The 14,162-nt window shown below is 35.7% G+C and overlaps 1 protein-coding gene across 7 annotated transcripts in view; it reads right to left on the bottom strand.

The window, feature by feature from the left end:
• The window catches only part of Mdm4 (MDM4 regulator of p53), a 35,983-nt gene that overhangs the window by 16,273 nt on the left and 5,548 nt on the right, over nt 1–14,162 (bottom strand). For 2 of the 7 annotated variants that reach the window (XM_005330297.4, XM_013360822.4), the window contains exons 2-6: nt 10,019–10,129; nt 9,710–9,784; nt 7,262–7,395; nt 5,218–5,273; nt 647–714 (exon numbers count right to left, since the gene is read on the bottom strand). In XM_005330297.4, the coding sequence (XP_005330354.1) occupies nt 647–714; nt 5,218–5,273; nt 7,262–7,395; nt 9,710–9,784; nt 10,019–10,096 (411 nt within the window). In that variant the 5' untranslated portion in view covers nt 10,097–10,129. Of the gene's footprint in view, nt 1–646; nt 1,591–5,217; nt 5,274–7,261; nt 7,396–9,709; nt 9,785–10,018; nt 10,130–12,043; nt 12,699–14,162 lie in introns of those variants that run through there. The other 5 variants (XM_040276956.2, XM_078022658.1, XM_078022660.1 and 2 more) reach the window with 5 other exon arrangements.

Raw genomic sequence — 14,162 nt, 5'->3', positions numbered from 1 at the left:
TCTAAGAGTATACGATCTGTATAAAGCTGCTAGCCTAGGGGCTGGGGTTGTGGCTCAGAGATAGAGTGCTCGCCTAGCACATGCCAGGCCCTGGGTTCCATCCTCAGCAACACATAAAAATAAATAAATAAAGGTATTGTGTCCAACTACAACTAAAAAAAAAAAAAAAGCCACTAGGCCTACCACAAAATTAGGCATATTTCAGACAGTATATGAAACTCTCACCATTTACCAATGATTTTAAAACTTCCCCAGGTTTGAGGAAACTTTAGGAAATGGCCTAACATGAACTTAATTGCAACCACCCTGTTAAAATTTTTAATAAAGCAGTTTTCTCAAACACTTATATACACAAATACATATACAATCCTTCACAAACGCACAGGCACACACAAACCCAAAGACAACGCAACTGGAAGAACTGAAGATCAGAAGTGCTACATCCCAAAGAAAGATTTCAGAGACTGGAACTCTGTTATGAGCAGAACAGAGAAGGTTCACTCTGTCCCTGGTCTGTGAACTCCCAAGGACCTTTCTTATTAAATTCTTACCACATTTGGGGAAAGGCCTTGGGAGTCCAAGATCCACAGGTACAGAGAAGGGGCCACTCTGTACAACAAAAGAAGTCACCGTGTGGTGATTTTACCTTCGGTTGGTCTTGACTTGGAATATCCAAACTGTGATCCTGTGCGAGAGCGAGAGTCTGAGCAGCATCTGGATAGCAAGTAAAACAAAAGGAAAACCTTCCCTGGTAATAACCATTCTTTCCACACAAAAAGGACCTCAGCAAACAACCCTGAAGCCAGGTTTGAGCCCTACAGATATACTTCACTGTTCTGGCTGGACAAGGCTCTCATTTGAAAGAAATAACCAGCACTGATAAAAAATGACAAAGACCAGCCTGGCATGGTGGTACAGGTCTATAATCCCAGCTACTTGCAAGGCTGAGGCAAGAGAATTGCAAGTTTGAGGCCAGCTTAGGCAACTTCCTGAGACCTCACTTCAAAATAAAATGTGTAAAACAATAAACTATAGTTCAGTGATACAGTATGGGCCTAGCATGCATGAGGCCCTGGGTTTAATCCCCAGTACTGAAAAATAAAAATAACAAAGACCAAGATAGGCCACATTCAAAATAATACCAAAATATATCTGGGGATAAGTGAAAAATTACTAAAAATGATAAGCTTTCAATTTTTTATATGAAAAGTAGCCCCAATCAAGAAATAAGAGTATTTTTATCATCTCTTCCTTTACTACCTAATTTGCCTAACTTCAAACAGCAACAAAAAATGTTCTTTTTAATTTAATTTTTTTTAAGAGTCAGATTATAAAATCTGAAAACATAGACTTTCTCCCACTTGCTTTTAAAACAATAGCATCTTCAAGCAAACTGATTCTAAGTGTCAGTGATGATTTACAATTTAAGCTTCTATTACCTGAATATAAATTGGATTTTTTTAAACAAAAACTTAATTTTCCCAAATTATTACAAACATTTCCTAAGAAAGGAGATGAAGCAGACAAAAGTTTTTCAAGGCTACTAAAAAAAAAAAAGAAAAAGAAAGAAAAGAAAAATAAAAGATTATCCTAGATGAGAGAAATTATTAGATATTGCATTAGCCTAGGAGAGAAATATATTCCAAAGATTTAAAATATTTTTCAAGCAGAACAGATGATAAAACCTTGGCTACAGAAAAGAAAATTTAGTAACCCGATTCATTCATTATATGAAGCTGTAGCTAATGGAAATGCATTCAAATAAATCAATAGATTTTATCAGCCACTACCAGGTCCAGAGACAAGATATTTACAGAAAATATCATCCTCATCTAATCAAGACTGCCAGAGGAAAAAAAAAATCCAGATTCTACAACTGGTCTGACAATTCAGTTGTTTTGTGCAATGCAAACATCTTCTAAACTGTAATAAAAAGAACTTTATTCCTAGAAGTGTTTTTATATAAGGTAAGTGATGATACTAAAAGTTCTGACTACAATGGCCCTCCAAGCAGTTTGACTAACATATACAATGCAAGCGAAACAGTTCCTACAAAGCAATTATATTACTGTCACTTAGGCTAAAACAACTAGAAGCAAAAAACCAAACAAAAAAATCTGGGAAAGTCATGTGTAAAAAGAAATTTTAAAATAAATAAAGTTTTCAATCCCCAGTATTACAAAAATAAATCATACACACACACAGTTTGTCATATCTATTTCATTATGTTAGAATACTCGGGAAACTTAAATGATTTAAAAAGAAACACCTTCACAGGGTTGGGGTTGTAGTTCAGTGACAGAGCACTAGCCTAGCATGTGAGAGGCACTAGGTTAGATTCACATATACAAATAAACAAAATAAAGGTCCACCAAGAAGAAAAAAAAAAAATTTGCTTTAAAAAGTGGCATTTTCAAAATAAAGGTCTAGGGCTGGGGTTGTGGCTCAGTAGTAGAGCACTTGCCTAGCATGTGTGAGACACTGGTTCGAGTCTCAGCACTGCATATAAATAAATAAAGTCCATTGACAACCCCAAAAATAATAATTAAAAAAAAATAAAGGTCTAATTCAACCCACTTGCAAAGGTGTAAAATAGTTATATGACAAGCATTCTGATTTGTCTTTTCAACTAAAACACATGCAATTCAATTTATGAAAATTAATGGAGATGGCCAATGACGAGCACGAATGCAAGAGCTAATCAGAGAAGATAATCAATCAAAATGATGGGGGGGAGCTGAGGTTGTAGCTCAGTGGTAGTTCTTGCCTCCCACATGTGAGGCACTGGGTTCCATCCCCAGCACCACATTAAAAAAAAAATAAAGGTATTGTGTCCATCTACAACGTAAAAAAAAAAATAATGTGCAATTTCCAGGTTTTTATTATTGCATGATGGTTTTATAGACAATGTTAGACAATCTGGGAGTATATGACAACTCTGTGTCATACTTTTGCAAATGTTAAAGTCTGAAATTTTTTCAAAATGACAAGTTAAATAACGAATAAAAGTGTTTTAAATTAATGTTCAGGGGGAAAAAAAAATGTGTCCAAAAAAATGGGTGGAGGGTCAAATTGTTAGAAACAAGGGTTAAAGAGACATCAATATGTGGCATAATGGGCAGAGAAAGAACTGGCCTTTCAGAAATCTCTGCTCTATCATTACCAGTAATGTCTAATATTGAGCAAATCACTCATTCTACACAGACACACAAAAAAACAAAGCCTGTTTCTTTAATTCTAGACCCTCCTCACAGGGTTGTTACATAAATTGAAGTGTTTGTTATAGAAATGTTCTTTATGATATATGACATATTAAATTCTGCAGAGAAAGTACCAAAAAAAATTGAGAGGGCAGAAAAGGTGAAATTATACTCACTCCATATTTTAGACTTAGATCAATGAGGAAAAAAAAATTACTAAAAAAGTAGATCAGCAACTTAAAAAATTTTTCCATATACTTCCAGCCATTAATGACTATGACAAGAAAGCTGTATGATTTCACAAATCGCTGATATTCAATAAAGTTGCCATCACTTGCAAGACTGCTCAGAAACTTAGAGCTACATCTCTAAATAGGTGAAGTGAGCAAATGGCTCAATGAAAACAGGCTTCAAAAGTCTAAGTTCAAAATCATGTTGCAATGAGAGCAAAACCTCTTTTCCTAACTTTAAAGCATAAATCAATATTAGAAATTGATTCTTTGCGATCTATTTACTTTAGCAAACATAGCCAATTTAAAGAGATTATTTTGAGCTTTCTTCAAAGAACAATGCTACCTACAATCTAATTTGAAACTCACAAAATGGCTTCATATAGGAGTGGAGGGGAGGAATTGTCATTATTTGGAAATGACAATGTTACATTTCAGCTGTATCCAGTTTATTCACCCATGTCTATCATACCACTACTTTGGAGTCTTCAGATTCCAAGGCCAGTTTCCTGAACATACCTAATAAATTCAAAGGACTGTATTTAAAAGGTCTAGAATCAAGCAAAGGCTTAGACAAACTGGCATTCAGAAAACAGATTACTCAAATCATTAGGTGAATGGTTTTAGGGGACCTTTATAATAAATGGATCAGATTGACAACATCTAAGCCCACAGACCTTACATGACTGATGTAATCAGACGACAGTACAAAGCACCACCTAGGAAGAACTCTTGACAAAAAACTTAAACTTGAATGTATTCAAGCACTACTAGCATAGGAAAAATAGAAAGGCTGAAGAAACAAGTTAAATAATCACAAGGATGCAATCTCCAACTCCTGAGTATAGGAAATTTTACAGGATAAATGATCCATTTCTTTAATAAATCAATGACATGGAAACAAAACAAGTGTTCTATACCACAGCAGGGTGTCTATAGTTAATAATTTATTATGTATTTCAAAAATAGAAGAGAGGATTTTTTAATACTTTCAACACAAAGAAATGATAAATGTTTGAGGTGATATGTACTGATTTGATCATTGCATATGGTATACATGTGACAAAATATATTATACACCATAAATACAATTATGTATAATTGTATCTCATGAAAATGTAAATTTTTTAAAAAGTTGTGATTAAATAAAGGTATTAATTAAAATCAAACCAAACACACAAAAAAGGAGGATTAAGTTGTACGGATTAAAGAAATATGAGATGTATCAACCAAATGCAATGTGTGGACTTTGTTTGAATCCTGATTTGAACAAGCCAAAAATAAAAGATAAGTGCTAGGGATATAGCTCAATGGTAGAGTGTTTACCTAGCAGGGTTTTGAGGCTGTGGGTTTGATCCGTAGTGAAAATAAAATTAAATTTTTAAAACTGTAAAATTTTGAGATAATGGTGAAAATAAAACAATAACTAGCATATGAAATAGGATTATGGAATAATTATTAATTTTGTTGGGTATAATGATGGATGTATGTTTGAAGGAAAAATGTCCTTATCTGTTAGAGATTTTTAAGTTATGTCTAAATGTAGCACGCATGACAAAATGTTAATAACTGCCAAGTCTATGTAGGCATCTGCCTAATTCTCAGTATGTTTGAAATTTTTCACAGTGAAAAGTTAAATAATATAGTAATAACATTCTGTAAAACAGACAGTATCCCCAGTCATACAAAAGACTGCATTGCATTTCTATTTCCATCCTCTTGCTTTCCCATAATTTGCCCCTTTGAACTCAAAGCTGTAATATAGACTGAAGAAATATGTGACATACCTGTAGTAGCAGTGCTTAAAGTGACAAGATTCTTTCTTAGCATATCATAGAGAGGGCTGTAAAAGAGATAAAATAAAAAAATTAATAACTCTAAATGCCACTGTTAAGATACTGGTCATGGGCTGGGACTGTGGCTCAGTGGCAGAGTGCTTGCGTTGAATATATGAGGCAATGGGTTCAATCCTCAGCACCACATTAAAAATAAATAAATAAGTAAAGGTATTGTGTCCATCTAAAACTAAAAAAAAAAAAAATAACCATTTCAGTGGTTTTCCATTATATAACACATGTATCTCTGATATGTCATGCCCCCAACTTTCCCTATTAAGTATAGAGAAAGAGAATCCTTTTCCCAGAACTGCTTTATTTAAAAAAAAAAAAATCACTCTTAAGGTCTGGGGTTGTAGCTATGGTTAGAGCACTTGCCTAGCATGTGTCAGGCATTGGGTTTGAGCCTCAGCATCACATAAAAATAAAGGTATTGTGTTCATCTACAACTAAAAATATTTTAAATAAATAAATAAATAAGCTATATTAAATGTTGAGATATAAATGTCCAGGATCTTGTGACTACTTTGCCCCGATTAAAAAACTGATTAGGGCTGGGCACTCTGGCCCACACCTGTAATCCCAGCTACTCAGGAGGCTGAGGCAGGAAGATTCCAAGTTCAAAGCCAGCCTCAGGGGGCTGGGGATGTGGCTCAAGCGGTAGTGCGCTTGCCTGGCATGCGTGCAGCCCGGGTTCGATCCTCAGCACCACATACCAACAAAGATGTGTGTCCGCCAAGAACTAGAAAATAAGTATTAAAAATTCTCTCTCTCTCTCTCTCTCTCTCTCTCTCTCTCTCTCTCTCTCTCTCCTTCTCCTCTCTCACTCTCTCTTTAAAAAAAAAAAAAAAAAAGCCAGCCTCGGCAATTTTGGCAAGAATGTAAGCAATTCAGTAAGACCCTGTTCTCTAAAATTGAAAAAAAAAGGGGGGGGGGGGCTGGGGATGTGGCTCAGTGGTTAAGTGCCCCTGGATTCAATCCCCACCCCAGTACCAAAAAACTGATTAGTTTTTGGTTTAAAAAAAAATTATTAGTTTCCAGTTACAGTGGCGCATACCTGAGGCCAAGGCAGGAGGATTACAAGACTAAGGCCAGCCTCAGCAACTTAGCAAAGCCCTAAGCAAGACCCTGTCTCGAAATAAAAAATTATAAAGACTGGGGTTGTAGGTTAGTGGTAAAGTGACCCTAGCTTAAAAGACAAAAACAAAACACAAACAAAAAACACTTGCTTACATTTTATGTCATTAGCTAACAGTTACCCAAGTTGGGATATTTCCTTCATTTTAACTGAGGGGTGAAGGTGGAGAAAAGTCTTAGTAACTTAAAAAAATGAGCTAGAAGAAAGTAGTCTTTACTAAGCTACAAAGAAAAGTGAACAACGGTTTCTCAATGACTGACCAGCTTGACCTAATGCAATACTCCCCATGCAAGAGAAGAAAGTCACACAAAGATCATCTTATCTCTACTATGATTCTGCCTAGGCTCACCATCAACCTCAAATTGTCCTGCAATTCTACATTTTTTTTGATCTGCTCCTATTTTTCATCTTTGAACTTTCCTCCTATTTCTAATAATTACTTCACAAAATCCTAAACTAGCTACATCAAACTATCTCCTACCTGCATGATATCCAATCTGAAGTTCTCCTTCAACTATCCCCTGACTGTGTTGTTTAGTTCTCAGCTTAAATTTCACTTCCTCAGGGAAACACTAATATTCTAAAATTCCACCCACTCCTAACTTTATGTACTTGTTTTCTGTAGCATATCTATAATGCAATTTTACCACATATTAGTGTGATTATTTGATTAAAATGGGAAAGACCATTATTCTTAAAGCTCTAAAAATCAAGACTGTGTTGCTCACTAGTATATTCCCAGTGCCTAGCAAACGTATGCCAACCCCTAAATATCTGTTGAGTAAACGAATTAATCATCAATAACCCAAGAAGATTAATAAGCACTCAAAAAGATACACAATCCCTAACTCTTTCTACCTTGGATCTTTCACGGAGAAGCTCTGACGTCCCAGTAGTTCTCCCAAAAGATCTCCACCACAATAAACCATATGCTGCTCCTGTTGATCATAAAGCTGCTTCACCATTATATACTGGCCTAGATAGTGCATTACCTGCGTGGGAATAAAATAACATGAAAGAATCTGCTGGACTACTACCTAAAACAAAAATTATAAAAAGTAGATAAGGAAGTATGCTAGAGAAAGAGAACACGTTTATAAGATTGTCAGTGCTTGTACACTGGCAATATAAAAGGGGTCCTACAACAGGATAGTTGTTCCCAAGTACTAAGTACATCCACTCATTATCTTTCTGGCCATCAACAGACTCAGACTTTTTAGCACAGAAATGTGTTCATCCAGGGCTGGGGATGTGGCTCAAGCAGAGCGCGCTCGCCTGGCATGCATGCGTGCGGTGCTGGGTTCAATCCTCAGCACCACATACAAATAAAGATGTTGTGTCTGCCGACAACTAAAAAATAAATATTAAACTCTCTCTCTTAAAAAAAAAAAAAAGAGAATACACTAGGATTTTTATTCTTTAAAAAAAAAAGTGCTCATCCAATAGTGAGAAAAGTGATGAATCTACTTAATATCCCCTCAAAAATGTTCTCACTAGTTCAAATGAAAATGTCTGTTCTATTATTAAAAGCAATAAGCTTTAAATCTGCCTGGACCATAAAAATATTTCCTAAATCTCAGGGGCATATAAACAACTAGGCTTCTGCTAAATTCACTTTTTTCTTTCTGGCACATCTAACAGTGTTTAAGAAGCTAATAAGCAATGTATCTGCACAAAATAGAATCTAGGTATTTAACAAATAAATACTTATGTCTATCTGAGATTTTTTTCCCCCACAGAATTCACAAAATGGAAAAGAACAAGTTCATGATTCAAAACCTGAACATTAAAATGCAGATGAAGCATTTCCTATAACTTTTATTATGTCATCCAGGTTGGAACATTTTGTCAATGGACTTGTCTGCATTTTAGGATAAAAACTAATGAAACTTATTGAAAATAAATGTTTTCTAAAGGTAGCAGACTTGAAAAAAAAAATTTTTAACTTAATAACTGGTTGTCATAGATCACAAACTAAAAAAATCTTTTATTTCTTATTTTTTTATGTGGTGTTGGGGATTGAACCCAGGGCCTTGTGCATGCGAGGCAAGCACTCTACCAACTGAACTATATCCCCAGCCCAGCTATCTTTAGATTCCAAATTCTTAGGAATTATTAAATATCTGTACAGAACTTTTCTAACATAATCCTTACTATATTGAAGCAATGATGCTCCTAATAACATCCCCAAATACAAGTTAATGGATTAACTGAAATCTCATATCTAATCTATTATGGGAAAATAAGATGGAGAAAAGCACCTACTTGAAGAAACAGGAGGAAGTTCTTTATATCCATCCAACTTTCCGAAAAAAATCAACTAACCTAAGTATACAAACAGGATCTCCTAAAAACACTACTCATAATTTATATATAACACTCTCATTAAATCATCTGCCTCAACATACACATTGAGAAACATGATTTAATAATAAAAAATCAGAGAATTACCCTTTAGGATCAAAATAGGGTCATGGTTCATAAAAGCTTATCATATAAACATAGGCAAATCTGCTTCACAAATAAAGAAGATGGCATAATTCAGCATAACAACTTTAATGATATAAAAAAATTCAGACTTTAGTAACAGGAGACTTACATATAAGGATTCTAAACATACAAAGATTCTAAACATACAAATTCACATATAAAGATCTGAAATGCCTCCAGATTCATTTCTTTGAGAGGCATATTACTGCTCAGGAGCACAGCATTACTAACAGATATGGAGTTTTTCAAGGAAAAAAAAAACCACACTTCATAATTTTATTTCCTCTCTTTAGGAAAAGTCAGATATCTACCCTTCTAAATGCAAACAGTTCCAACAGATTAACATTTTAATATTGGGTCTTTTCCACTTAAGGAATTCAATTTGTCTTTGTTTCTTTAAAAAAAAAAAAAACAACTTCAGAAGCTAAATAAGTTATTTAAATGCATAAATGTTTAAAATAACTCAGTTCTCAGAAGAGAATCTGACACATTCATAATGAAACACTACTATAAATTCCTGCTTAGCAGCATATCTTGTAAATCATAGTGTCATTTTCTTAAATCTGTACATGTTTTGCTTATTAACTCTGAGATCAATGAATTCATGGCTAATCTTATATTTAAAAGATACTTCAAAATGAATTCTAAAGAAAATATGAAGTTCAACTTAACAGTTTTAAAGACAAAACAGCAAAAATCACCTCCCTCTGGTACCTCAGAGTAGAACTCTCTTTCTTATCTCTGATTTCAGAACTATTTACTGGATGCTCCTATTCAACTGTTCTTAAAAACTGAGAATTTTCATTGATGTCTTACCTCTTTAACAGTGAACATTTCACCTTCTGCACCTGCTGCCTGCAAAATCTTCAAAAGTGGCAATTTTGGTCGTACCTGATGTAAACATGAAATAAATTTGCTATTTACATTTCAATTATATTGGTCTCAAATCCTATGGAACAAGCAAATTTCTTTAAATACTTTCTTTTTTTAAACAAACACTTATCACTTAATAATGTATAATCTGCTCTGTATAAATCCTAATCAGTGAATGCAGCTATGTTTATGTTCTTCAATTCAATTTCCTAAAAATTTAAAGAAAAACAGGAATGCCCAATAATGACTCACCTTATTGACTCGTTCTGGAGAGATCCTGCAAGCACTATCAGATGTTGAACACTGGGCAGAGGTGGAATATGATGTCATTTTGACTGAAGAAACTGCAGTCTGTTGATAAAACTAAAAGGAAATGTATATATAGAAAACTGTGTCTTTAGCACTAAAAAAAAAAAAAAGTCAAAGAAAGTAAATAAAAAGACACATGTAGGGCTGGGGTTGTGGCTCAGAGGTAGAGCACTTGCCTAGCATGCCTAAGGCACTGTGTTCGATCCTCAGCACGACATAAAAAATAAAAATAATAATAAAATATTGTGTCCACCTATAACTAAAAAATATTTTTTAAAAAGACACACGTAACGCAGATATCTATCAGAGCATTCTACATGAATGTAATTTACTCAAGCTGAGGTTCTCCGTATCTTCCAATCATTTTCTAATTCAGATCCTGCAAAAATTTAAAAAGTTTAACTGAGACTAAAAACCATCTATCTCTTCAGGTGAAGCATGAAAAAGAAACAGGTTTGGGCATGCTCCAACCTCCATACTGATGTAAATGAGTAAATTGTTTTAGCTGAAAGTCATTTACAATTATTACTTCCTCAAAGGATATCAAGTTCCTTTCTCCTGGTGATGTGAAGACCCTCTCTGGAAGACAGATGTAAAGCTGGAGAATTGCCAAGATAAGATTCCAAGCATTTCAAGGAAAATCTCAGCAACATGTTGGAACATGTCTCATTGAATAAAGTGAGAGTCAACATTTTCAGTATCAGCTTCTGAGGGCTGAGGATATAGCTCAGTTAGTGTTGTGCTTGCCTCCATGCACAAAACCCTGGGTTTGATCCCCAGCACACTACAAAAAAAAAAAGCTTCTGAATGCACCAAAACTAAAAGGAGCACAGCCACTAGACACTTAAAAATGGGTTAAACTGGGCTGGGGTTGTGGCTCAGTGGTAGGGCACTTGCCTACCACGTGTGAGGCACTGGGTTCGATTCTCAGCACCGATATAAAAAAAGTTCACTGGCAACTAAAAAAAATAAACTAAAAATGAGTTAAACCAAGATGGACATATATCATCAGAGAAAAATGCAGCATGAATTGAAAGAAAATTTAAAATTGTTCACTCTCTACTTCTTTAAAAAAAAAACTATACAGAAGGAAAATAAATGTTTAAATTAACTGCTTGAGTTTACCTTCAGGTTTTTAAAAATAGATGGAACTCAATTAATGAAATTTGTGACTTACAAGTCATATGGGGAAAAGGGTGAAAGGAACTTAGAAAAACAAACAAATGCACCGGCTGAAGCTAACAAAATCCCTTATTCTTCAGAGAAAGCTAAACTATAACAAAGTAATTCCTCTCTGCCCCATTAGCTTTCCTTGTTATAAAAGGGAGTCAAACAGAATATAAACATAACTTAAATCCTTAAATCTTTTAAAACTGGCTTTTAATTTGTACTTCAAACCCTACAATATAAAAATCACTTGATCTCCTCAAACCTGCCAGTTCTGCAGTCTTCCCCCTCTCAGTAAATGGCTATTCCAGCCTTCCAGTTATTCAGGTCAATAACTCATGAAGCCATCCTTGACTCCTCTTTCACTCCACACCCAGTCCATAAATAAATTCTTAAGCTCCGTCTTCAGATTATGTCCAAAATCTAATCACTTCTCACTACTTTTATTACTACATTAATATAACCCAACTCTCGGGCTGGGGATGTGGCTCAAGTGGTAGTGCGCTCGCCTGGCATGCGTGTGGCCCGGGTTCGATCCTCAGCACCACATACAAACAAAGATGTTGTGTCCGCCGAGAACTAAAAAATAAATATTAAAAAATTCTTTAAAAAAAATAACCCAACTCTCTCTTAATTGCATCAGGAGAGAATACATGAATAACAAACTCAAGTTTCTCATATACTCTCACTCAACAATCCACACAGACTTGTGTGACCTATGGTCACCAATTAAGAGCATTTGGGCCCATCAGTAACCAACCAATTCTGCAGCAGACTCAGCTGGGTATCCTCTAATTTTACCTGAAGATAGTGTCAGATGCTGTTACCACTGTTGACCGATGAGTCCTTGCTTCCCCAATGTTGAAGAATAACACCAGAGAAGCATGCCGAGGCAAGGTCAGAGTAGAAATTAGAAGTTTATTAAAGGACAGCAGAAAAGACTTCTCCCGGAGGAAGAAGAGGACCCAAAAGATGGAATCCATGGAAGTGCGGTTGTCTCTCCATTTTATAGTTTCTTTCAGTGATGGAATGTAGGTGGGAAGGCCTGAGGAGTGTGACACATGTGTGCACTTCCGAGTCAGCATCTTCAAGTTTGCTGTTCATTAACATTTCTTTGGGATGGACTTTGGCCTCGGGCTTTTTCCTGGACTTCATTAACATTCCAGGAGAGTTGCTCAACTTTTCTGGAATTCATTCTCAACATGGCCTCCATTTAGATTTCACTTGATATTAGACTCGATTTACCTAACTACACTGACTACCTAATTTTAAATCTAGCTTCAATGCTACAGATTGAATGCTCAATCCCAGACTGCGCCCCAATGCCAATGCTAATTGAAAGCTGCAGCTTGTTTTACCTATGCTTCCAACTGAATGGCTACAAATCAGGATTCCCACAACACCCTCCTCAGAACCAATTAATTTGTTATGGAAACCACATCTAATTTATTATAAAGGATATGGATGAGAATCAAATGGGAAGCACAGGGCAAGGTATGTGGGAAGGAATAAGAAAATTCCAAGGGCTGGGGATTTGGCTCATGCGGTAGCGCGCTCGCCTGGCATGCGTGCGGCCCGGGTTCGATCCTCAGCACCACATACCAACAAAGATGTTGTGTCCGCCGAGAACTAAAAAATAAATAACTAAAAAAAAAAAAAAAAGAAAATTCCAAGACCTTTTCTGGGCAAACAACCCTCCAAAAACCTCAGCTATCAAAATTCTGTCCTTTTGGGCTTTTGTGTAGGTTTCATTACATAGACTGATTTGCATATCATAGGCATTAAGGGCCACTGAAGATCAATTTAACCTTCAGCCTTTCTCCCCTCCCTGAAAGACAGGAGGGTAGGGCTGAAAGTCCCAATAGTAATCCTACCTTGAATTTTCTGGTGACCAGCCCCCATCTCATAGCTACCTAGGGGCTGCCAGCCACCAGTCAACTCATTAGCATACAAAAGGCATTTATCACTTTGGAGATTCCGAGTACCCCTGAAACTGCATGCCAGGAAACTCAGGTTAAATTTTTTTTAAATGTACACACACATACAACACATGCATATGCGCATAATATCACTCCTCTTTAAAGTTTTCTGGCTTCCCCTGTCCTTTAGTTCCTATCCTTTTGTCTTCACTTAAGCATCAGTCTGTCCATCAGTCTGTCCCTGAGGTCTCCCAGTGACCAACTATTTTTAATAAGTGCAACTCCCAACCCCCTGTATTACTGTCTCCTTTCCTGCTTTATTTTTCTCCACCATCCTTATTACAAACTATATACTATACATATTAATATATAATGTAGAACATAAACTCTAAGTGGGCAGAAATTTATATCTATTTGCTCATTAATATATGTACTGGATCCTTTAATACAGCTGGCAGAGTTTACAAGACCTCATAGCCTGAGGGGTTTTTTTGTTTTGTTTTTTTAAATGGGATTTTGCACCCAAAGGCACTTAACCACTGAGCAACATTCACAGCCCTTTTTGAGGCAGGGCCTTGCTGAGTTGTTGAGGCTGACTCTTAACTCAGGATCTTCCTGCCTCAGTCTCCAGAGTTGCTGGGATTTACAGGCATTATGTGCCATCATGCCTGGCACATGATCATACTTCATGTCCTATTTAAATAAATGTGCTTGGCTATAAAATTCTATATGGCTTCAATGCTCTGAAAACTCTTTCTTGCATCTAGTGATATTGAAGGAAATTTTTATTTGCTCCCCTGTAAGTGATCTGTTCTGAGATCCTAGTATTTTTCTTTTGCTTTGATCTTCTTAATTTGACTATTAAGCTAGGACTTAACTTGACTCACCTAGGAATGAGTTTTCCTGATTTCTCACCTTTAGTATTCTAGAGAATCTCAAGCAGAGGTCTTTGTAACTGTGAAGGAGAATTACTCCATTATTTCATAAAGCATTTCCTCCTT

Source organism: Ictidomys tridecemlineatus, chromosome 10, assembly GCF_052094955.1.
Source record: "Ictidomys tridecemlineatus isolate mIctTri1 chromosome 10, mIctTri1.hap1, whole genome shotgun sequence".
Classification (NCBI taxonomy): Eukaryota; Metazoa; Chordata; class Mammalia; order Rodentia; family Sciuridae; genus Ictidomys; species Ictidomys tridecemlineatus.
Note: the sequence above shows the minus strand (reverse complement) of the source record. Positions and strands in the feature narration are given on the sequence as shown.